Source organism: Ambystoma mexicanum, chromosome 11, assembly GCF_040938575.1.
Source record: "Ambystoma mexicanum isolate Mex_15411 chromosome 11, UKY_AmexF1_1, whole genome shotgun sequence".
NCBI lineage: Eukaryota > Metazoa > Chordata > Amphibia > Caudata > Ambystomatidae > Ambystoma > Ambystoma mexicanum.
In genome coordinates this window covers 1,375,502,628-1,375,525,206 of record NC_090934.1, presented here as the reverse complement: position 1 = coordinate 1,375,525,206, position 22,579 = coordinate 1,375,502,628, and the positions used below count along the sequence as shown (strand labels likewise).

Genomic DNA, 22,579 nt, shown 5'->3' with positions numbered 1-22,579 from the left:
CCCCCCCTCTGTGTATCAATGGAAGTTGTAACTTCCCTTTTGCGGTTGCACCCTCCCTTTCCTTAGTCGCTGCTGACTCCAATGACGCCATCTTCCCCACCCTATTTCTTAGTCGTCCCATCCATTCGTCGTCTATAGTCCCTAGCGAACATGCACCGTCCACCTCCTCGCTTTCCCCTCCTACTGCCATACTCAACCTATCACTCTCATCCAACCCTCCTCTGACATCACATAACAAGTCCTCTCTGATCCCTCTCTCTCGTGATACATCACCAATGCTCCCTTCTACCGCTCCTACCTCTATTATTCTTGTCGGCTCTTCCTCAATTCTGAACAGTATCTCCCCCTTTTTCCATCCTTCCTCAATTTGTCTACTTTCGCTCGACGCTCTAGACGTGCGTCCTGATTGTGTAGGGGCGCACGCCGTGCGCTCACATATGTCTTTTATTCTTGAGAGTTCATCCCTTGCCACAGTAAGCCTCGACTCTAAGTCACTCGTTAGCTTCTCTATATCCACCCTCTGTGTGCTTCCCTGGGCGCGCTCTCTGGTGCTTTCGTATGGCGGGGGGGCTGTTGGTCTTTGTGGTGTACCAGTTGTGGGGGGAGGCACATAAGTAGGGTCACTATATCCTGCTGCGGGGGCTGGTTTAGGCAATATCGGGTACAAACTAATCACCTCCGCAGGTGGTTCTGTACGTAGCTGTTCCTTTTCCTCTCTTGGAATCATCAGTGGATTATCTGTGGTAGAAGGTAGATCAATATTTGGTGCCGGAGCTTTGGGTGGGGGTACTTCCTCAAACAATCTCCAGAGGTCTAATATCTCCTTCCTATTTTGCCATTGTTTTCCCTTATACTTGAGGCTAATGCATGCTCGTACCATATCAAGAACGCTTTTGTCAAAAGACCCTCCCTCGGGCCAAATCTGGGGCAGACCCTCCCCTTTCAATTCTGTTACCCATTGATCGTGATATTTATTTATTCGTTCAGCGTATCCCGGTAAGCTCTTACAAATATGTGACAAGGGAGTTTCGGCCCCCATCCTCTAAATCACTAACACAGCCGTGTCCACCTTCTTTACCTTTAGTTAGGTGTAGATATGTGTATGTATACCTTTATGGCACAGACAAGAGCGGACGTCTCAAAAATTATCACCCAACTTTATTCACTGCGCAAATCCTTTCTCACTCACCATAGCTCATCTCCTTCCCATTCCCATACACTCTCATGTGTTTTCACTTGCAACTGATCAATTACTAGTTATGGTCAACACTCTCTAGCACCACCTCGCGGTCAACCGGTCCTCTCCAACACTCACACGGTGCGCGCACCCTTCACAATGCTTTTCCACTCACACCTCGTCTTTTTTCCTCCCTTTCCTCCCTGGCCAGCTGTCCCTGTTTTTCTGCTAAGGTTACTATGTTCACGTCTGTACGTGCCACTACTTAATCCCCACTCCTAAAAATGTGCTCCCTATTTTATAGTTCTTCTACAAGTATATTTACCTTATACCCTTTTCGCTTTCTCCCCCTGCCCCGTGGAATGGAAAAAAGAAATAGAGAGAGTAGCAATCACTAAAAAATATTCCCGGTGTCTCCTTTTGCCAGACACCAATAACTTATTTCTTACTTCTTCATATATTCCCAGTACTAGTTTAGATAGCACTATGCGGCGCCGCCTTCCACCCCCTTTCGGAGCTAGGTTTCCGTCACTTCTACCACTTCACTTATTTCTCACTCCTAATGGCCATATGCAAAGAAAAGATAAAGAAAGTTTCAAGACCCGTCTTTAGTAGACCCCCGTTATTCTTCTCCTCTACCTGTCCCCGTTCTTCTGTTCACAATTTCCCCTCCCTTCCCCTTTACGATCGCTCGCACTCAGTACTCACGTGCCCGTCTTGAACCGATAGTCTCCGAAACTGGGTCCGTCCAGGCAGTGTCACCGGTAACTCAACGGTCAGCCCCTGGCTCCGGCGAGCGGCACTCAAAGGGGATTTTTTTCCAATCGGGATCCCGTACCCTTTCTCATTGAGTGCGCACTTCTTATTGTGCCGGTCGCCGTTGGCGGGCAGCCTCCCGGAGCCGGCTCACCGTGCGTATCCCTTCTCGACCGGAGATTCTCGTGCCACAAGGGGGTCGTTAAAAAGGAGTTAGGAAAAATAATTTGGAGATATCACGTCGGGGTCACCACTGAAAGGAAGCGCCCCCAATTTCAGCACGATCCTCCCCGCAATGAGAGACAATAAGGGACTCTCCCGTAGTGGGAATAAGACCAAGACAGAGTGCGGGTGAGCGTAAGTGGGAGTTTATCCAAAGAATAGGGCATGCAAAGAACTCTGCAACCTCCGAGAGCGCTCTGTCTGACAATAGCAAAGACAGGCGTATTTCTAATACAAAAAACGTCATCAGAACCTACACACTATAGGGGGCACAAGTTAATTGGGATTGGGTGGCGTCGACTAACTATAGGTGTTGCTGCAGCGTGGTTGGTCTTGGCGTGAGGACGTCACTGGTCAGCCTCGTGGGTTGGGTTGGGCCTGGCAGGCCAGCTTGAGGTCATCCGAGCGGTGTTGGTATGCTGGGGCAGCCTGTGACAAAGATGAATACCTTTCCTGACTCGTTTGCCCTAGGCCATGCACACTGCAGTTATTCAAGAAACGACATCTAAGTTCATCAATAAATCGCTCAGCAGTTTGTCTTATAGAATAAACGCAACACATGAGGAATGCACCTCGTGAGAGGTCCGGTGGTTGTCGGTTGGGGTGAGATTTACCTGTGTCCTATTGACCGGTATTTTAGGTCGAGGGGCTGGGCTCTGGGGCCTGAGCCGAATGATACATGTCTGTCTGCCGCGTTAGAAGTTATTATATAAATGGGTCTCTGTGTCATGTCCCAGTGATGGGGGTCGTCCTTGCACGGGGTCATGATTCTTGGGGTGGTCTAGGGGGAGGGTTGTGGAATTTACGAGAGGGCGCTGGTAGATCAGTGGATTCAAACGTGGGTTTATTACCGTGCTGTAAATAACACAGGTGGCGGGCTGTGGCCTTGGGTGCGGTACCGGGGCCTCTGACTCTCTGAAGCGGCTCCAGCTTGGTTGGGGGAGGTGAGGGAGCGCGGCACAGGCCTTAGCTTCCTTATCTGGCAGGCTTGGTAGGGTGGGAGGGAGAATGGCCTTGCATATACTCACAAAGGTTTTTTCCTCGTGCGTTGCTAACTTTTGAATGCAGAACTTTTATAATGTTCCGCCTTATTTTGATGTTATTTAAACACACATATATATTTCAATTTCGTTACACATTTCTTTAATACAGTCGGTCCGAGTACCTTTTCGTTACCTAACATTATATTTACTACATGGTGTGATTATTTTATGTACATTAAACGTTACACGAGGTAGTTCTAGGTTATGGCCTACAGAAATTGATGCTCGCTGCTTTAGGTGATTAAGAAAACATATATGAGTTCAGGTTTCTACATAAAATTGTAAGAACACATACAGATAAAGGCTATACATTTGGTCGACATCTTTCTCTGTGGTTATAGCAGCACTAGTCCAGACCTGGGGTGGTATCATGTAACGTTACATCTTTATGGTTTATTCACAGTTTACAGGATCTGTTTAAACAGAGGTAGTTCGTTAATGCCAATACTTGAATTATTTTCTACTTTCTTCAGCTAGTGATGCTTCAGCTTTTTTCCCGTCATCCCGGCCTCGCGGACCAGGTCATGCGGGGTGCAATATTACATTGTGAACGATAAAATGTTACAGTGTTAGCATCTCGGGTTAGCTCATACCCGACTTTCTCATGGGAACGTGCTCGCAGCGGATCTACCAGGGCTACTGCGGCGGCGGAGATGCATGAAAGGCCCTCCAAAGGTGGGGGCCTCGTTACAGTGTGCTGAACTCACGCCATGTTTGCTAAACAAGATGGCTTCTAGGCCTAACTGAATTTTGGTATATGCAGGGAACGGATATGTGTGGGCAATGTCGTCGGCGGGTGACCCCTCCTCCACCTGGGCCCGGGTGGCATGAGGGGACGGCCACCGAGTCATGGTCCTCACCTGGGGAGAAGGCTGCAGGTGAGGAGGGCCTCGCGGCCAGTCCTCCCCTACAGTAGCAGGCACTCCTCTCCAGAAAGAACATGGCATGATAACCTATTCTGAGATGAGAGTTTGCAGCACACACTTTTTGCTCACTGTACCTTTCACAGATGGGAAATAAACATTTGCATGTCAGTCTTTGCTCACATGGGCAGTCCAGCACCAAAATGCTATGGCAATTCCTCTCTGAACAAGAGTACCAACAGCAACCCCATACACGTGTTTCAGCCTTGTTGGGCCTCATCAGGGAGGTGAAGTTGTGCCTCTCTGAGCACAGTGAGCAGGGAGTCCATGTCCGGTTGCCCCCAGGTAACTTAGGGTGACCAACCCCAAGTTGCTTGCAAATATTTCAAAAGAGGTAGTAGGTGCTCTTCTCCAGAAAGAACATGGCATGATAACCTGTTCTAATATGAAACTTTGCAGCACACGCTTTTTGCTCACTGTACCTTTCACAGATGGGAAATATCCATTTGCATATCAGTCTTTGTCCCACCCACACGGGCAGTCCAGCACCGGAATGCTATGGACATTCCTCTCGGAACAAGAGTACCAACAGCAACTCCATACACATGTTTCAGCTTTGTTGGGCCTCGTCAGTGAGGTGAAGCTGTACCTCTCTGAGTACAGTGATCAGGACTAGGACTAGAAGGGGGGAGAGATTCTCCTAGTATAAGTTAAGCTAGTTAGAATAGTGGTAGGGTCAGTTAGAATTAGTTTTGGGCCATGGACACATTCATTTGTGACTTCCTGTCTACTGACAAGCACCTTGAGTTATTTTTATAGGCAGGGAAACCCCTCTAGCAGTAGGAAAAGATAGGTCTTATCTGTATCATTTTAATAAACACCAGGAATAATGTCTTTCAAGTGTCCGCCTCCGTCTTCCAACCCGCCACAAAATATCATTAAATACAGGGAATCTCTATGGGCTTTATTTAAATAACCAGTGTATATCCCAAAAGCGTGGTGCAGTTGGGCTTCTCTAGGACCTGAATTGGAGACCTCGGGACATTTCTGTCAAGCCTATAGCTATGAGATCCAGATAACATTTCTTGAGCTTCTGCATAAAGAACCTTGTTTAATGCCTACTCCATGATGCAACATGTAGGTAAGCCAGTTTGTGGATGATCAGGGAGAATGTAGACTCCAGGTACATTATCCAGAAGTCCCTAAAGCCGCCTTGCTGGAGACCATGTGGTACCCGCAGGACCTTCTTCCACATGTGGTGGGAGTGCCCGAGGGCGCAGGATTTTTGGAAGGAGGTATTACAAACCATTGCAGCAATAACCCATTGCCAATTGCCATTGAAGCCAGAGGTGATCCTGCTAGGAGCGGCATCGCCGGACTGCTACCCGAAGGCGGTAAACACCGCCAAACTACTTACTTAGCTACTCTTGGTGGCAAAGATAACCTTAGTCCACCAACAGAAAACACAGGGAGGTCCCTTCATGCCCCTATGGGGGGGTCAAGGTATGGGAGATTCTGGTGGCCAAGAAGGTCATGGCGGCGAAAGAGGGAGCCCTACATCGCTTTGCGGACTGCTGGGTCCCAGTCATGGAATACAATAGCCAATTCCCTACATTGACCTTCCAACCACAGATGGTGAGACGCTTGCTGAGGCCATAGGAGTTTCCTCTACCAAGCAGGGGGAGCCATTGGACTGGGAAACCGCCGGGAGAACAGAACAGAACTGAGGGCGGGGGGCAGTGGAGGGGGGGATAAGATAAGAATGAAAACTAAATAAGGAACATATTTATTTATTTTTATTTATTTATTTGGATTTGTAGAGCGCACATCTGCCCGGGGGCATCGTGGCGCTAAGAAGTCTTACTTGTTACAGGCATACATGATGAATATACAGATATACAGATTAGCATAGACGCGTTTTTTTATACATTTGCTGTTATTTCCATAATTACAGTGGTGAGAATACAGGTGAGGCGGGGTTAGTGGAACCATGCAGATTGATTCTGTATGCAAATGTTAATCCTTAAGAGCTATATGATACAGCTGAAATCATTAGTCAAGCATGCCAAATCCCAATCTGACCCTGATTGAGCAGATGCGATGAAGGAACCCACCTTTGGGGAATAGGCATCAAAAGTTTGAAGTGCAGGAGATTATGGAATAGCCACTGTAAAACACTGTGAAAGGAACAAGAAATACAAAAGTAGAAAAGCATAACCACATAAATCAAAATTTGGAAATACAAACAGAGTTAAAAGTGTGTGATTTGTGTACTCCCTGTTATACTCACTTTGTGTGTTTGGAGGAGGTGAGAGCACCTTCCTTTAAAGCAGAGAGCAGGTCTGATGACCGATGTTGATTATAGTGTGGGTGGAAGGAGACATATGGCAAGGCCACCTTTTCAGGGTGACTTACTGCCTATATACAGATGCGAGGACCTAGAGAATGCCTTGCTGAAACAAGAAGAGAGCAGAATTTGAGGGTTGGGGTGGCCAAGTGGTTGATTGTGTAAAGCAGGGGTTCTCCAAGTCTGGTCCTCAAGGTCCACATAGCACGCTAAGCTGTCTTCTTAAATAACATGTTTGTATCTTGCTGTAACCAGTTATATATAAAGATATTTAAAAAAAAGATGTGGTAGTCGAGATTTAGAGGCAATGTAAAGTACAGGTGATTAGGCATGAATTGGAACTGGAGCAAGAGTGTAGGGATAATTATGACAGAGGTTAGTGGCATGAGGAACTGTCGGAAAAGAGAAGAGGCAGGCATACGTATGAGGCATTATAACATGTGGAACCAACAGAGGCAATCACAAGCCATGGCATACTGTGCCACGTACAAGATGTCTACTTGCACTTAATTTGAAACTCGAGTAAAAACATTTTATTACCTAACTATAGATGAACGATGCTTTCCAGAGACAAAATACTTGACTAGAGGGGTTGTACTGCACAGACATTGTAACACTGCGTTCATGTAGCAAGTGTTGCCCAAGTTATACAGGCCTACCGCTCCATGGTCCATTCCTGGTTTCAACCCATTTTCCGGAGTATTTCGTCCATATTGCATGTCGGAACATCCTGCACTGCCAGAGCAAAAACAGAATGAGAGAAAAGTTAAGCTAATCATTAAATCTCTATCATACACACACACACTCTCTTAAAGAAGTTCTAACAAGAACTGTTTTAGCTAGAACTAAATACCATAGTCCTGCAGTTTCAAAGCACTGCATTGACAGGTGTTATTAATTACAGTGTTGTTAGTGGAACCCCTAGGTGTTAGTAGAACAGTTTAAAGCCTAACCCAGGGACTCCTGGGTCATTAGGAACTGAGCAGTATTTGTGGTTTGAAAGTTGGAGATATATTCCCAGTGCATGGTCCCCTGTTGACCACAACTATTCTAGTGGGTTAATGGGTATATTCTGCACCACTCAAGTGGTAAACATTTTGTGGTGATACACACCCATATATAAAAGTTAAAGTGGAAATGTATTTCTTTTTTTCTTAACACAAAATAGCCTCTCTTTGACAAATAACTGATGTGTATTTCGCCCCTTGGTGCTTTTTCAAGGCTATCTCAGTCATCTTAGATATTACGGATTCAAATATTACACCAACTTATGGTTGACGCTTGATATAGCTTGATTAATGGCACAGCTAGTTTGGTTTGGCGGGGAGAGAGATGCATCACATGTTAAAATTCCACCTAGTGTAAGTACTTTACTTACACTAGGCGGAACTCCGCTTCAAAGACCTAGACTGGTCCAGAACCTCATGTTTATTTGAGAAAGGGATCAGCTGAAACAGTATTTCTCAGTCGTCAGTTGAATATGTGTACACAAAATAATTCCATAGTTCACTCAACTGCTGCAATTGTTTCAGATATCAACACTGTCCCTAAATGTGTGGCTACCCACTGCTTATCTATCCTTATCTATCCCCCCTTCTGACACAGTGTGGGATTTTTGCCTATCAATGGAGGGGGCTAGTGCTGATCAGCAGCATCAAAGGTCTCAATAAAATCCATGAAGGTCTCTTTTCATTTGCAGGTGTGGATGGGGGGGTTGGAGGCAACAATGACCCTAACATAGATGTGGTGGTCCTGTCTGCACAAAGTCATGTCTTCATCAATAAACACATACTAGCTAGTATGTGCTCTTGTAACCCATGTTTATTTGTGGAAGCAATCAGGAGAAATGATGGTGCTTGGATTGTCTCCTTCCGCTTTAACACCTCCGAGGGGTACCCTCCATCAATGTACAGGACCCACAAAAAGCAACATGACTCATGCACAAATAATTATTGTTTTACATTATTTTATATTTCATTAAATGCCTGAAGCACACAAGATCTTTCTAACATGCATTTTTATTTTTTCCGTGAGACGGTGTTGGGAGGAACATCAAACTACCCAAACACAAGAGAAAATACAAACTAAGAAAGCCCCTAAAACAAGAGACTGAAACCACACAAAAGCCAGAGGCCCAGACAATATGCACAACACAAAGGCCTTTGATGAAGTTGATAAGAGAACAGACCCCTGTCTGAGATCCCTACTAGACGTGAGATAGACAGTACCCAGCAATGCACACATGCACATATACTTAAGAGTTCAGTAAATGTAGGATGATGGCAAAAATAACTAACGTGCAGGCAGAGATTTGGCTTAACCAGACATATATATATATATATATATATATATATATATATATATATATATATATATATATATATATATATATATATATATATACACACGCACACACACAACAAAGACAGACACAAGGAGATCTTCAAATAGTCATATAAGCATTCATTAAAAACACTAAAAGGTAGAACATATGAAACACAATATACACATATTTAATTATCTACGAAAAAAAAGAATGTGGCCGAAAACTAAGACATTTATTTGGTCGAATTACAGAAAAGAAAATGTGTTTTCTTTTTTTAATGCAAGGGGAGACTCATCACACAATCCCTGTCACCCTCCGCAAATATCCCACCCCTTTTTATACCCTTATACCAACCATTATCTATTTTTCTATCTCTTTTAAAATAAGGTACCAAAATCCTGCACAAATTCAGCCAAAAAACCTTGATGTTTTCGACCTCAGTGTTTTGGGTTTTGTTTTCTTTTTTTTCAAATTAGTCTTTGTAAAAGATTTTGTTCACAAAACATAAAACATTGCAAGGCATGTATCCACTTCACATTGACAGAGTTAATGAAATAACATTCTGTATTCCTTATACCCTCCCTTGCAAATCAACATTAACTCTCCCCCCGCTCCCCTGGTACTGTTCCCCCCTAAAATCTCTTCTTTAATTCTTTGGCTTCCTAAGACACTCTATAACATAAACCATTGGCGCAAAGCCACCTCAACGGCGTCCTCTTTTCTCCGTCTCCCTTGGCAGTTCGAGCATAACTGGTGCCTATGTCCCTGGAGGACTCACGGTATTACCAAAATTGACCTTTTACAATTGACCTTTTGCACAATTGACCTAATTATAGTGGTCCTAATTGACATTCTGCACAATTGACCTTTATATTATTTTAGTTATTTTATATATGTATTGGGTTGGTTTTGGATTATAAATAATATGCAGGGATTGGGTGGGCGGTTGCAGGGGGTTTGGATAGGGTGGGGGAGTTGCAGAGGGTTACCCCCCGCACATATATCCTAATTGACCTTCTAAATTAGGTCAATTCTCCGGAGGTCAATTCTCCCAAGGTCAATTGTGAAAAGGTCAATTAGTATACAACCGGACTCACAGCCCCTCCGTTCCCATTCTACTGCGTCTACCTATAGCCCTGTGTGTCTGGTCTCAGGTATATTTCTACAAATCCACCCCATTCCGCTTCCAGAGGACCTGCCCAACCATGCAGTCCTGCTGTGATTCGTTCCATCACAAATAGGTTCTTGGAAATATTAACCCATTCCTTTTTCTCTGTGGTGTGGGCACGTTTCCATTTTGTGGCCAGGAACGCTCTTGCTGCTAGTAGTAGGCCCGCAGCCATCCTAGGGAGTCTTATGAGGTCCTCCTCCTGCCTCTCCAATCCAAATAAAACCATCAAGGGAGATTTGACCCTGTGAATCCCATCCACTTCTTTAACCCACCCCAAGACTCCGTCCCTAGGAGACTTGCACCCTCGGGCACACCCACCACATATGCCAATAGTCGGCCCTCGCCCCACATTCCCGCCAACAACTTGGGCTGACACTCTGATACATTTTAGAAAGTGTGACTGGGTCATATTGCCACCTGTGTAGAAGCTTAATGGCATGTAGTTTGTATTGACATGACATTGAAGTCTGCAAGGCCCTCTTACAGAGTCTCCCCCACAGGACAGTTTCTATTTCCTCCTCTACATCCTGTTCCCACCTTCCTTTCCATTTTTCTGTGGACCCACTCCCGAAGTCCACGAGGGCTCCATACATCGCTGACATCAGGCCCTTCATTTCTGTCCTGGTGTCTAGAATATCTTCGAAGGGAGTGAGGTCTTGCCATATCTGTTCACTGAAGCCCCTGTCAGTCAGTGCCTGCTTCAATTGGAGGTACAGGAAGACTGAGAGAGTACCTATCTTTAGGGCGTTTTACTAACTCAGTTATGTCTATAAACCTAGCCCCCTTCCACAGCTGACCAACCCTCTCCAGCCCTGCTTCAAACCATTTCTGAAATATCTCTGTATTCGGGATTGAGTCCCTGACCCCCCAGGACCCACAGGTAACCTAGCAGGGAGGGCCATGTCATGACGCCCTTCATTTCTGCCCCCTTTCTCCAAATGTCCAGATAGTCCCCACTATAGGATGTTCCCGATTTCCAAGGGGGAGCCTATCTCTTGGTACCCAGAGCCATTCCCCGACCGTGGCTGGTTGCAGGTGAAATCCACTGAAGATCCTCCTCAGCTCTAAGGTGGGGTATTAAGACTCTAAGTTGGGCGGCCTTATAATAGCGTTTCACATCTGGAAAGCCCAACCTTCCCTTTTCTTGGGAAGTACCAAAACATCCCCCGCTATCCTGGCCTTCTTCCCTTGGCAAAGACATTTCAATAGGGTGCTCTTCGCCTTCTGAAAGATTCTGGGATACAGATGGGGAGCATCTGAAACAGGTACAGAAGTCTTGGGAGTCTAGGGAGGATGGCCCTTTTTAGTGCACTGAGTTGACCCAACAAAGATACTGTCAGTTTACCCCACTTCGTCAAATCCTCTGTAAGCCTGGCCATCAGAGGGGGGAAATTTGCCCCATACAGTTTTCCCATTTCCCTCGTGACATTGATTCCCCGATATCTTAACATTCCCAGACTAACCTTCATCCCCAGGGGTGCAAAGCTCCCTGTTTCCCGGGCTCTGTCCCTCTCTAAGGGGAAGAGGACTGATTTGGATTTATGGATCTTAAAGCTCGCCCAGGAGGCGTACTGCTCAATCTGTCCGACCACTTCTGGTATAGACGTCATGGGGTTCACCACATGCAGTAGCATGTCATCTGCATATAATGCGACTTTGTATTCCACCTCTCCTACTTGGAATCCTTCTACTTTTATGTCTCCTCTAATCCTCTGCGCAAGGGGCTATATTGAGAGTGCGAACAGTGAAGGTGAAAGTGGGCAACCCTGCCTTGTCCTCCTACCAAAGTCATACCAACAGGAGTATCCCCCATTCACTGCTATGCATGCCTTGGGGGAGGTGTACAGCCCCACTATGATCCCCCGCAGGAATACCTCCCCTATCCCTTATTTGACAAGCACTGCTTTGTGGAACTCCCACTCCACTCTATAAAAGGCCTTCTCAGCATCAACTGAGTATGGGGTCCCCATTCAACCCCCAGACCTCATGCATCAGGTGTAGCGTCTTCCTCATGGTGTCCATCCCCTGTCGGCCCCTGATGAAACCCACTTGTTCCGGGTAGATTAGACATGGCATGTAAATTTCCAATCTAGCCGCCAGCATCCGGGTGTATATTTAGGCATCTATATTAAGAAGGGAGATAGGACAGTATATGCCACATTTCGTGGGATCCCTCTCTTCTTTGGGTGTCACCGTGATGAGTGCCCTTGAGAAGGAATCTGGGGCTTTACCCATGTTCAATATGTCAGTGAAGAGCTCTGTCATAAATGGCAACAATACATTGAGGAAGGATTTGTAGAACCCTGCGGTGTACCTGTCCTATCGGCAGTCTCCTCACAGCCATCTAATTTCCCCTGCCATTATGGGGGCGTCCATTTTGGTGGACTCCACCTCTGTCAGACTGGGCAAAGGAGTGTCCACCAAGTATTCCTCAACCACACCATCCCCCTGCATATACTCAGATTTGTCTAGAATCTCATACAAAGAGGCACATATCTCCTGAATCCCCTCTATTGAGGACTAACATTTTTCCCCTGTCCCCTCAATCTCTGAGACCCACCTTTCTACTTGCTGCCCTCTCAACCTAGCTGCCAGGAGGGCATCGGCCTTATCCCCCTTCTCATAAAATTTCTGTTTAAGAAATTGCAAATTGCGTATTGTCTTCCCTTCCTCAAGGAGCCGTAGCTCTTCCCTCTTTCCCTTTGCTTCTTTGATACTCTCCTCTCTCCCCGCCCTGTCCTATGCACTTGTTAGTGCTGATGTTTTATCTCTTTCCTCAGCCTATTCTCACTAAGTGTCAGTTCCCTTTTTTTCTGTGCCTTCCCGAATCAGAACCCCTCTCTAAGTCACTTTCCCTGCCTCCCATACCACTCTCGTGTCCATCTCACCTGTGTGGTTTATTTTGAAAAATTCTTCAATTTCCTTAGTCATCTCCTGGTTGAATCCTGAGTCCTTCCATAGGGACTTGTTGCATCTCCATCTAGTACCCCTGGGTTGCATACCCAACCAGTCCAGATCCAGCGTGACCATATCATGATCCGACCAGGTGATCGAGAGAATCTCTGCATTACGCGCCTCCTCCCACAGATCCCGTGAGACATATACATAATCCATCCTAGTAAAGGTTCTGTGGGGGTGGGTTGGGGGGGTGAGTAGAAGGTATATCCCTCTCCTGTGGGTGAAAGTGACGCAACATATCCTCCAGCTCATACAATCCCAGGGTTTCGTGGACATCCCCGTAGCCTGGTCTCAGCTTGTTCCCTGTCTTGCAACCCCTGTCTGTCCAAGTTCACATCAGCCCATAGATTAAAGTCACCTCCCAGAATGAGGTGACCTGCACTCTCCACCAGAATCTTTGGTAGAATATTTTTCAGGAATCTCAGTTGACCCTTGTTGGATGTATAGATCATACCTTTCACCTTTCTACCTGATGCCGGAGACTATGAAGGTCCTCCCCTCCACATCCGACCAGACCTTGGTCACCACAAACTTAAGCGTTTTGCCAAAAAGGATTCCCACCCCCGCTTTCCACAACAGACCAGAGCCCCAGTATACCCGACCGGCCAGGCCACCAGGAATTCTCAGTTCCTCACCCTTACAAAATGTTGTCTCCTGAAGAAACATGACATCCAGCTCAACCCTCGGAAATTCCCTTGCAACCAGAGATCCATTTGTTGGAGAGTTCAACCCCTTCATTTTCCAATCCTCAGTCGGCACCCTTAAGCCCCATTCCCTGAGGTTGCCATCATGTTACCCCATTTGAACCCTTCTTTTCTGCCGCCTGGCAAGCATTTGCATACCAATTCTAACTTTGTCATAGGAAGCAAACTCATTGAAAGAATCTCGTACCAGGTTCTCCCCCCAGCCCCCAAGCCCCTTCCTTCCCCCAAACCCCAACCCTACACAGTGCCCCATACCCCCCATTTACCATCACTAGGTTTATACTGAGCCACCAAGAGGACCCAGACACTCGGGTCCCTGCCCAACACACCACTTTCCTCCAGAGCCCAACCCCCCACCCACTTTATTATCTATCTATCTATCTATCTATCTATCTATCTATCTATCTATCTATCTATCTATCTATCTATCTATCTATCTAAATTCTTGTATTGCACCACTAACCCAGGGGCCTCAGGGTGCACACAGGCGAAAGAAAAAGACAGGCAACAGATAACAAGAACAATTCAGGAAACATAAGACGCAGTAGAACCAAATAGAATCTAGTACTCACAAAAAGCCGAAGTAAGGGTAACATATGGTGAGATACAAGATTCAGTGCAACAGCGCTATACAGGGAAGATGAATAAGCCTTAACCTTTGTCAAACAAGGAAGTCTTTAGTTGTTTCTTAAAGATAAACAAGGAGCCACTATTAGCAAGGTGTTTGGGTAGTGAGTTCCATAGGGGGCCCATGAATCAAAGCTTGTGCCTCCAAATCTTTTCAAGGTGAACAGGGATTGAACCAAGATAGTGTTGCTGCTTGAGCGCAGAGAACGACCAACTGATTTCTTTTTTAGCCTAGCGGTAAAATAGGATGGAGCTTTACCATATAGGCATTTAAACACAATGGTTAAACCTTTATTATGTAACCGCTGTTGAACTGGCAACCAATGTAAGCTATGCCTAGCATCGGAAACATGCATATTGCGCTTGAGGCCCATTACAGCACGTACTGCACTATTCTGTATGACCTGCAGAGTTTTAAGATTAGCCTGCGAGGTACCAATCAGAAGACTATTGCAGTAATCCAACTTACAGTTTACAATTGCAGCTGCGATCAAAGCAAGGTTTTCTTTAGACAGATATGGACATATCTGCCATAAGAGCTGGATATAGTAATGGCAAGAGGATTTAAGGTAGTTGGTCTGTCGGGTAAAAGATAACTGAGGGTCAAAAAATACCCCCCAAGTTTTTACAGATTTTGATATAGAAATAACATGTTGACCAATCAAAAAGTTGTCATATTTTATGTCAAGTTTCTTTAGCCTCTGCTGAGTACCTAAAATCAACAGCTCAGTTTTGGCATTATTAAGGGCTAGAGAGTTTAACGCCATCCATTTCTGAATTTAAGCAAAAATGTGATTAATGTGCTCTAAATCTTTTAGATACTCACCAGTAAGTTTGATGACAATCTGCGTGTCGTCAGCATAGTTGGCGAAATAAATGCCCATAGCTGACAAGAGTGCAGAGAAGACGTGAGTAAATATTAAAGAGTAAGGGCGAAAGACATGAGCCCTGCGGAACACCACATAGTAACAAAGATGCCATAGAGTAAGCATTGTCCTTTGTTACTTTCATATTCTGTGGACCCAGGAATGATTTAAACCAAGCTGATGCTTCAGACGAGACGAGCAGAAGTTGTTGATCGACTAAATCAAACCCGGCGGATAGACCTAATAACAGCAGCAAAGCTGTATGACCTTCATCAACAAGACCAGCAATATAAGATTTTAAATCCAACAGCGCAGTCTCAGTCCCATGATTAGGACGGAAACTGGACTGTTGGGTGGCTAATATATATCATGTTCCTCGATGAAGGTTTGATATTGACAATATGCAATTTTGTCCAGAATTTTCAACATAAAGGGAACGTTGGTGATTGGACGATAATTCCCCACCTCAGCACGATCCAAGTTTTCCTTCTTGGGCAAAGGTGTAACCCAGACTTCCTTTATGTTCTCAGGAACATAGGATTCATGAAAGGATTTATTGACCAAGGTAGTGATCCATGGGGCAAGAGTAAAGATATGATCTTTGAATAAGGTGGCTGGAAAAACATCTCCTTTGCAGGAGGTAGGTTTAAGTTTAGAGACAGCATCAATGACTTGTTCTAGAGAAACAGGTCTAAAAGTAAAAGCGGGAAAATCTCCAGTAGTATCTATATTTTCTATAGTAGATGATATATTGGCAGAAATAAGTTTAACCTGAGTACTGTATGGGAGTGAGGGGCCCCCAGGCCCCCTCGCGCCGTACACTCCTCAGTACAAGGCTTGGACCACGTGCCTCCGGTAGTGGGATTGCCCCTTGCCCTTATGTAAAGTTAACCACGGTTGACTGCTACATAGATGGGACTACTGAGCAGGACACTGGGCATCCATCTTTTGTGCCCCCTTTCCACTCCATCTTGGGTAAACAGGCCTCACTGCGATAGTACAGCAATGCTCAGCTCCCCTTCCACCGCAGCAGCCAAAACAGAGACACACACACACAAGGCGCGCAGGCAGCTAGCTGGCCCCCACCCTTGCACTCCCCCTGCGAAGGAAAGCTCTGCGCTCCCATTCTCACGCAGAAGCCAGAGAAAGTTGCAACAACCAATATGATACAGTTTTCTTCCTCTGAGATCACTGCTAGCATGAGAACCAGCATGTGAACCAGTATGAGCTAAGCACTTTCTGCTCGTTCGCCCCATAAACGTGCAAGCCACCCACCCCCATTTAGAACAATTTATTGCCATCTTGACCCTGCGCTCCCTGTAAGATATTTCTTTCAAGTGCCAGACCCTCACCTGTGCTGCGACACCCACCCAACACACCCACTACTAACCTTAAGCATTTTACTACAATATATGTTTTTTCTCATACTAATAGGTTTGAAGTTTAGGAGATATGTGAAACACAGCTTGATTCTTTTTACATGCACAATAAGGTAAAGGCCTCTAATTAAAGCCACGAATTACCCAATTGTACTGACAATAATTATTATGCATAACTTGTGTAGAAATATGAAAAGTAGCATAAAATGTTTTAGATAATTTGTTATTTAGTGTTTTTCGAATGCAACATATTAGCTTAGGTAGTGACAACAGTGACCGGACCCTGACTTGCGTGGAGCAGAAGATATTTGACGTCCGTCATCTCGTCAGCCACTCAGCCAACCACAAGGAAGAGATGCCACCCACACCTACAGCACCACACCGCCTGGCCAATCGGGTCCATTTAGCACTTTTTGTTAGAGTTACTTTAATTGATATATATACAAGTATGATGTAAATGTTTGGTAGGGGATTTTTGGGTTATTTCCTAGCTGGAGAAATAAACCATCCTTTGAACTCTTGCAGCCGGGTCTCAGTGCCTCTTTCCCCGACAGGGGTGGTTATTTTATTTTTTCTCACACGTAGTAAGTCGGGGAAAGGCACCTACAGTACTAATATTATTTTGATGAGTTACGGTTTTATTTACAAAGCTATTGTGGATGTTTTGACACCATACACTGTCCGCCAGAGGCAACGATGTAGCAGTGCAACCCTTTAGCTCCTGAAGAATAACAAAAAGCTCTTTGGAGCTAGATTTAGCTTTAGAAATCTGGGAGTTGAGATGTGATTCTTTATTGGTACGAATAAGTGATTTGTAGTGTCGGATGGCATGCTTGTAATAAGTGAAGCTGGACTCAGATGGTTGTTTATGCCATAGTCGTTCCAGTTGGCGTTTTTTTAGAGCGAGCTTCAGTTATTTCTGCTGAGAACGGAGTATAAGATACATTTTTTCCCTTTATTTTGGAGGATTTAAGTGGAGCAAGTGTTTCAAAAGCTTCATCAAGCGTAGATCTTTTGTTTGCTACAAAGACTTCAAGTGACATGCACTTCTCCATAGATGGTTATAGAGGTATGACCGTAGCACGAAAAGTATCTTGTGTGATTTTACATACATTCCTTGACTTATCAAGTGGAGCTGGCTGATTATTAATATAAATAATATAGTTGTAGTCTGTCTGGAAACTTACAGAGAAATGATCTGACCAGATGCATTGATCTACATTGATGTTACTAATAGGAATGTTTTTTGCTATTACCCAATCTAGTGTATTACCACCTATATGCGTGGGAACCTTAGCATGCTGGATAAAAGATAATAAAGAGAGAGATTCAGTTAGGGAGGTAGATGGTCCATCCAATAGATTATCAGCCCAGAGATTAATATCTCCTAATATAATAGTGGGTGAGTGAGGCTTGCAAGAGTTGCCAATGAAGGCCAACATTTGTTCTTCAAAAAGGGGAGTGTTGGTGGGAGGTCTATAAAGCACTAGGAAATTAAGAGAGGATGTTGGGGCCAGACTGAGTTTAAGAAAGAGAGCCTCACATTGGTCAAAGACTGGTTTTCCAGATTCATGTATTTTGAGGGCAGTTCTATAAATTACTGCCACACCTCTGCCACATTTTTCTTGTCTATCAGAATGAAAAAAAGAATAACCTGGGGGAGTGGCCATTTGAAGAGAATGAAAGGCAGTATCGTGGACCCATGTTTCAGTAAGAGCACATATATCCACTTGTTTCTGTACAATAAGGTCCGGAACCTCATTGCAATGCTTGACTAAGGAACGTGTGTTAAGCAACAAGTATTTCATTACGGTCCCTGTTGGTGTAGTTTTACTAGGTAGGTTTGGAGCCAACCTAATGGCGGGTTCTAATGACGAAATCTGCTCGCATTGACTAAGATTAAGGTCTGTAATGAAGTGTGATGGAACGGGAGTAACACATGGAGCAGTATGGTCATGTGTGCCCAGTAGAAGCCTGTTTCTACGATTACGTGAGATAGAGGAGACAAGGTCACAGCGAGACGCCATATCTAATCAATTATCAATGAGTAAGAAGATATAAACAAACAAGAAGTGTTTATTAAGAAGTGGTATTAACAACGGATAAAATCTACTGCCCACCACCATCTCGCTAGGTCCACTTTCTCTCTAGGTCGCTGGTGGCCATTTTCTTACCAATGTTACCCCTCGGGTTCCGCCCTGTTCGTCCCTTCCCACAGAACCTTCCCTTCTCCCAGCATCAGTTACGTAAATAAAATATATGACACCAGCTTCATTCAGGTATCGGCCACCGGGGATGCATACAACTTCCTGAATTTATGGGATCCCCGGATTCTTTATCTCCTAGGTCCCTTGATATGCCATTGACCCTCACAGCCTTATTTCCATTAGGGTCCTGCGAGGCTCCAGAGTCTCCAAGTAACTCCACCATGGCCCTGTATATCTCCTACTCAGTAGACAGTTTATATTTGTCCCCATCCAATTCAAAAGCAATGGAAAATGGAAATCCCCACTTGTACCTGACCCCCTTCTCGTTCAGCCACTTCGTAAGGGGTGAGCACAGTCGCCTCCTGGCTAATGTAAGGGAGGACGGGAAAATTGACACTCTGGAGTTGCTGTACATCATTGGGCCCCTCTTCCTGGCTTTCTCTAGAATCTTGTGCTTGTCCGGGTAATTGTGGCTAAGACTGACCTAGGACCCCCTGCTGATCCACCAGTCCTGTGTATCCTCTCTATTCTACCTTTGTCTATGGTGTCATCCTCAAAGATGAGCTTCGTAACTTCATGGAAGGTTCTCCTCAGGTCTGTCTCTGTGTCTCCTCCCTATCCGGGATACCAAAAAGATTTAGGTTGTTCCCCCTTTCTCGATTTTCAATGTCATCCATCTTCAACGTAATCTCACTCTCTCTCCTTTCCATTTCTGCAATTCCCGTATCCATTTGGATCTCCAAGGTGTCCCAGGAGGACTGGTTATGTTCCCCTTCTTCAAGTCTGTCTTCCATCTTGTCTAGCCTAGGGTGGATTTTATCCACCCTAGCCCCAATGTCTGCTCTCATATTCCTGATTTCTTCTATAAGTGCTGCGACATCACTCTTCATTGCCATGGACTCACCCCCTTCAGCCGACATGGTGTCTCCACACCTGAAATCCTCAAAGTTTAGAAGGAAAAAGTTCAAGAAGGATCTCCTGGTCCCCAACCCTGGCCTGCCCATCGCTGACACCTATGTCAACGCCTCTTCCAGAGAGACTTTCACCAACATCCTCTTTGTTTTTCCTTCTCCAGAGCTTTGGATTCCCCATATGGTCACTGCGCTCTCCCCTTTCTCTTCCTCCCCCATTAATGGTGGCACATGCTGGGAGGTACACTTGGCATCCTTCCTGTCCTCTAGGGTCATCATTAATCTCTACCTAAATGGCACTGTCATGATCCAGGGCCCCCAGCCCAACCTCCTCCTTCTTGATAGGCGTCTTCCATCTCTCATCAACTTCCTCCCCTCTCCTGCCACTCCTTCTGCCATCCCTCTGGCCCCTCTGTCACCTCTGACGGGTGTACCAAACTCCTGTACCCATCAGAAAACCTTCAAAAGTGGCAACCTGCTCCACTTAGGTACCCTCAACTCTCGCTCTGCCGTCAAACACTTCCCTGACATCTGCCACCTCATTGAAGGCATCGACCTAGATGTTCTCCCTCCCACCGAAACGTGGTTCACTGCCAGATCTGTCACAAGTTTTGACACTCTCCTCCCGGAGGGTTACAAGATCCTCTCTAAACCCAGGCCTAACCGTTCTCGGTTCAGAGTGGCGCTAATCTTTCCTGAGTGGGTCCCTGCTACTATCATACCCACCCAGGCCTACTTCTCTTTTGAATGCTTTGTCGGCAGGCATGGTGTCCCTCCTGGCCTCTCTTTGACTCTGGTCACCATCTACAGGCCCCCTGGCCAGGTCTCACACTTCCTCTCTGAATGGGCTGACCTCACCTCCTCCCTCCAGACCTCCTCCCTCCTGGCCTTCCTCTCCTCTTTGGAGACTTCAATATTCACCTCAACTCCCCTGATGAGGCCTCTGGGCTCTTCAGAGACCTCTGTGACTCTGTTTCTCTCTTCATTCTTTGCTCAGGTCTGATGCACTCAGCTGGATACACCTTGGATGCTCTTATCTCTTCAGACATCCCCATCTCTAACCCTCTCATTACTCCTCACTCCTTCTGATCATGCTCTCCTGTCCTCTCACCTGTACCTCATGGATACCCCGGCAAAGCCCCCCCCCCAGCACGGTCAGCCTCCTTCTCCGTCATTCAGCCTATGAAGCGGGTGTCAGTTGCCCCTTTTGCCACCACCTTCACTACCCTACTACTGCTGCCGCTGACTCCCATTACTGTACAGCCCTTACTAACCTTCAACTTTCCATCTCCAACACCCTGGACATCCTTGCCCCTGTCATGGGGATCTGCTTAAAACCTGCCTCCAAGTGCAACTCCTGGTATGACCCTGACCAGGCCGCTCTGAAACGCAAGTGCAGAGCAGCTGAGCAGAAGTGGCAGGCTTCAAGCACATCCTCTGACAAACTGGCCTGCCGCCTGCTCGAAAAGCAATACAGACTCACCATCTGCTCAAAGAAGAGGATCTATGTCCAAGCCCCCGTCTCTGCAGCCTCTAATAACTTTTCAGAATCAGCAAGGAACTCACCAACCCTACTTCAGTCTCCACCGCTCCTCTACCTTCCCTGGCCCTCTGCACTTCTCTGGCCTCTCACTTAATTTCTAGAACTCAGGACATCCTGTCCTCACTCTCCTCTACTCCACACCCTTCTCGCTCACCTGTTCCTAGGCATCCCTTGGCACCCCTGTCCTCTCACCTCCTACTCTTCTCTTTTTCTCCCATAACACCTAATGAGGATTCTAGACAAGTCCGCCCTATGAAAGTCTCATCCACACAGGTGCTCCCTTGCTCCTCCAGCACTATCAAGGACAACAATGTCACCCTTGCTCTAGCATTGGCCGATTTCTGCAATCACTCCTTTGCCACTAGATCCTTCCTGTCACTCCTCAGGCACTCCCTTGTGCACCTTCCCCTCAAAAAGCCTTCTGCCGATCCTTCCTGTCCGTCAAACTACAGCCCTATCTTCACTACCCCCTTCCTGGGCAAACTCCTGGAGAACCTGGCCAACTCCGTGCTTATCCACCACAGTGAATTTGTTGGTTGTTTTCACGACCACCAGTCTGGCTTCAGAACTGCCAGAAGCACGGAAACTGCTCTCCTGAACACCTGTGAAGATCTGTTCTCATATCTCGATTCCAGCTCTCCTTCCATTCCCGTTCTTCTTGGCCTTTCCTCTGCCTTTGATACAGTCAATAATGCCACCCTGATAAATCAGCTCTGTGACACCATTGGCCTCACGGACCTGGCTCTGGACTGGTTGACCACCTTTCTCTCGGGTCGACCCTCCCAGGTTGAACTGGGCCCTTTTCTCTCCACGATCACACTGTCCACCTATAGTGTCCCTCAGGGCTCTATCCTCTCGCCTTGGATTTTCAATAACTACCTGGCCAGTTTAGCGCATTTGATTACCACCTTCTCGCCCAACTTCCATTGTTATGCAGATGACACAAAGCTATCCTTCAAGCACCAATCCTCTGCCTCCTCATCTTCCTCTCTTATTCCTGACTGCCCGTCTTTTTATTCAGGCATGCTGCATTATTAATGGTCTCTGCCTTAATTCCAGTAAGACAGACATCCTTCTCATTGGGACCCCTGCTCCCTCTTCCCTCCCACACTCTTGCCGCCCTCCATGGGCCCCCTGCCCTCACCCTGCTGTGAGGCAATAAACCTTGGTGTCATCTTCGACTCCTCTCTCTCCTTCTCTCCTCACATCACAGACCTGGCCGAGAAGGCCCACTTTCAGCTGCACCTCCTCAGAGGCATTCTCTGTTTCCTCACCTTCCCCCAGAAACTCAATGTCTCCAGAGCTCTGGTTCTCTCCAGGCTGGACTTCTGCAAAAGCCTCTTCCTCAATCTGCCAGACTACTCCCTTTGCACCCTTCAACTAATCCAAAACAGGACAGCAAGACTTATCCCTGGCATCAAGCCCAGTGACCGCACCTCGCCAGCCCTTAAATCTCACAAACTCGGAGGCCACCAGGGG

At 46.2% G+C, this 22,579-nt stretch overlaps 1 protein-coding gene across 7 annotated transcripts in view; it reads right to left on the bottom strand.

Moving 5' to 3' along the window:
- Positions 1–22,579, bottom strand: part of USP50 (ubiquitin specific peptidase 50) — a 433,978-nt gene that overhangs the window by 248,178 nt on the left and 163,221 nt on the right. For 3 of the 7 annotated variants that reach the window (XM_069624962.1, XM_069624959.1, XM_069624961.1), the window contains exons 2-3: positions 6,949–7,143; positions 6,176–6,238 (exon numbers count right to left, since the gene is read on the bottom strand). In XM_069624962.1, coding sequence (XP_069481063.1) covers positions 6,176–6,238; positions 6,949–7,127 — 242 coding nt within the window. In that variant the 5' untranslated portion in view covers positions 7,128–7,143. The remainder of the gene's footprint in view (positions 1–6,175; positions 6,239–6,948; positions 7,144–22,579) is intronic. The other 4 variants (XM_069624964.1, XM_069624963.1, XM_069624960.1 and 1 more) reach the window with 3 other exon arrangements.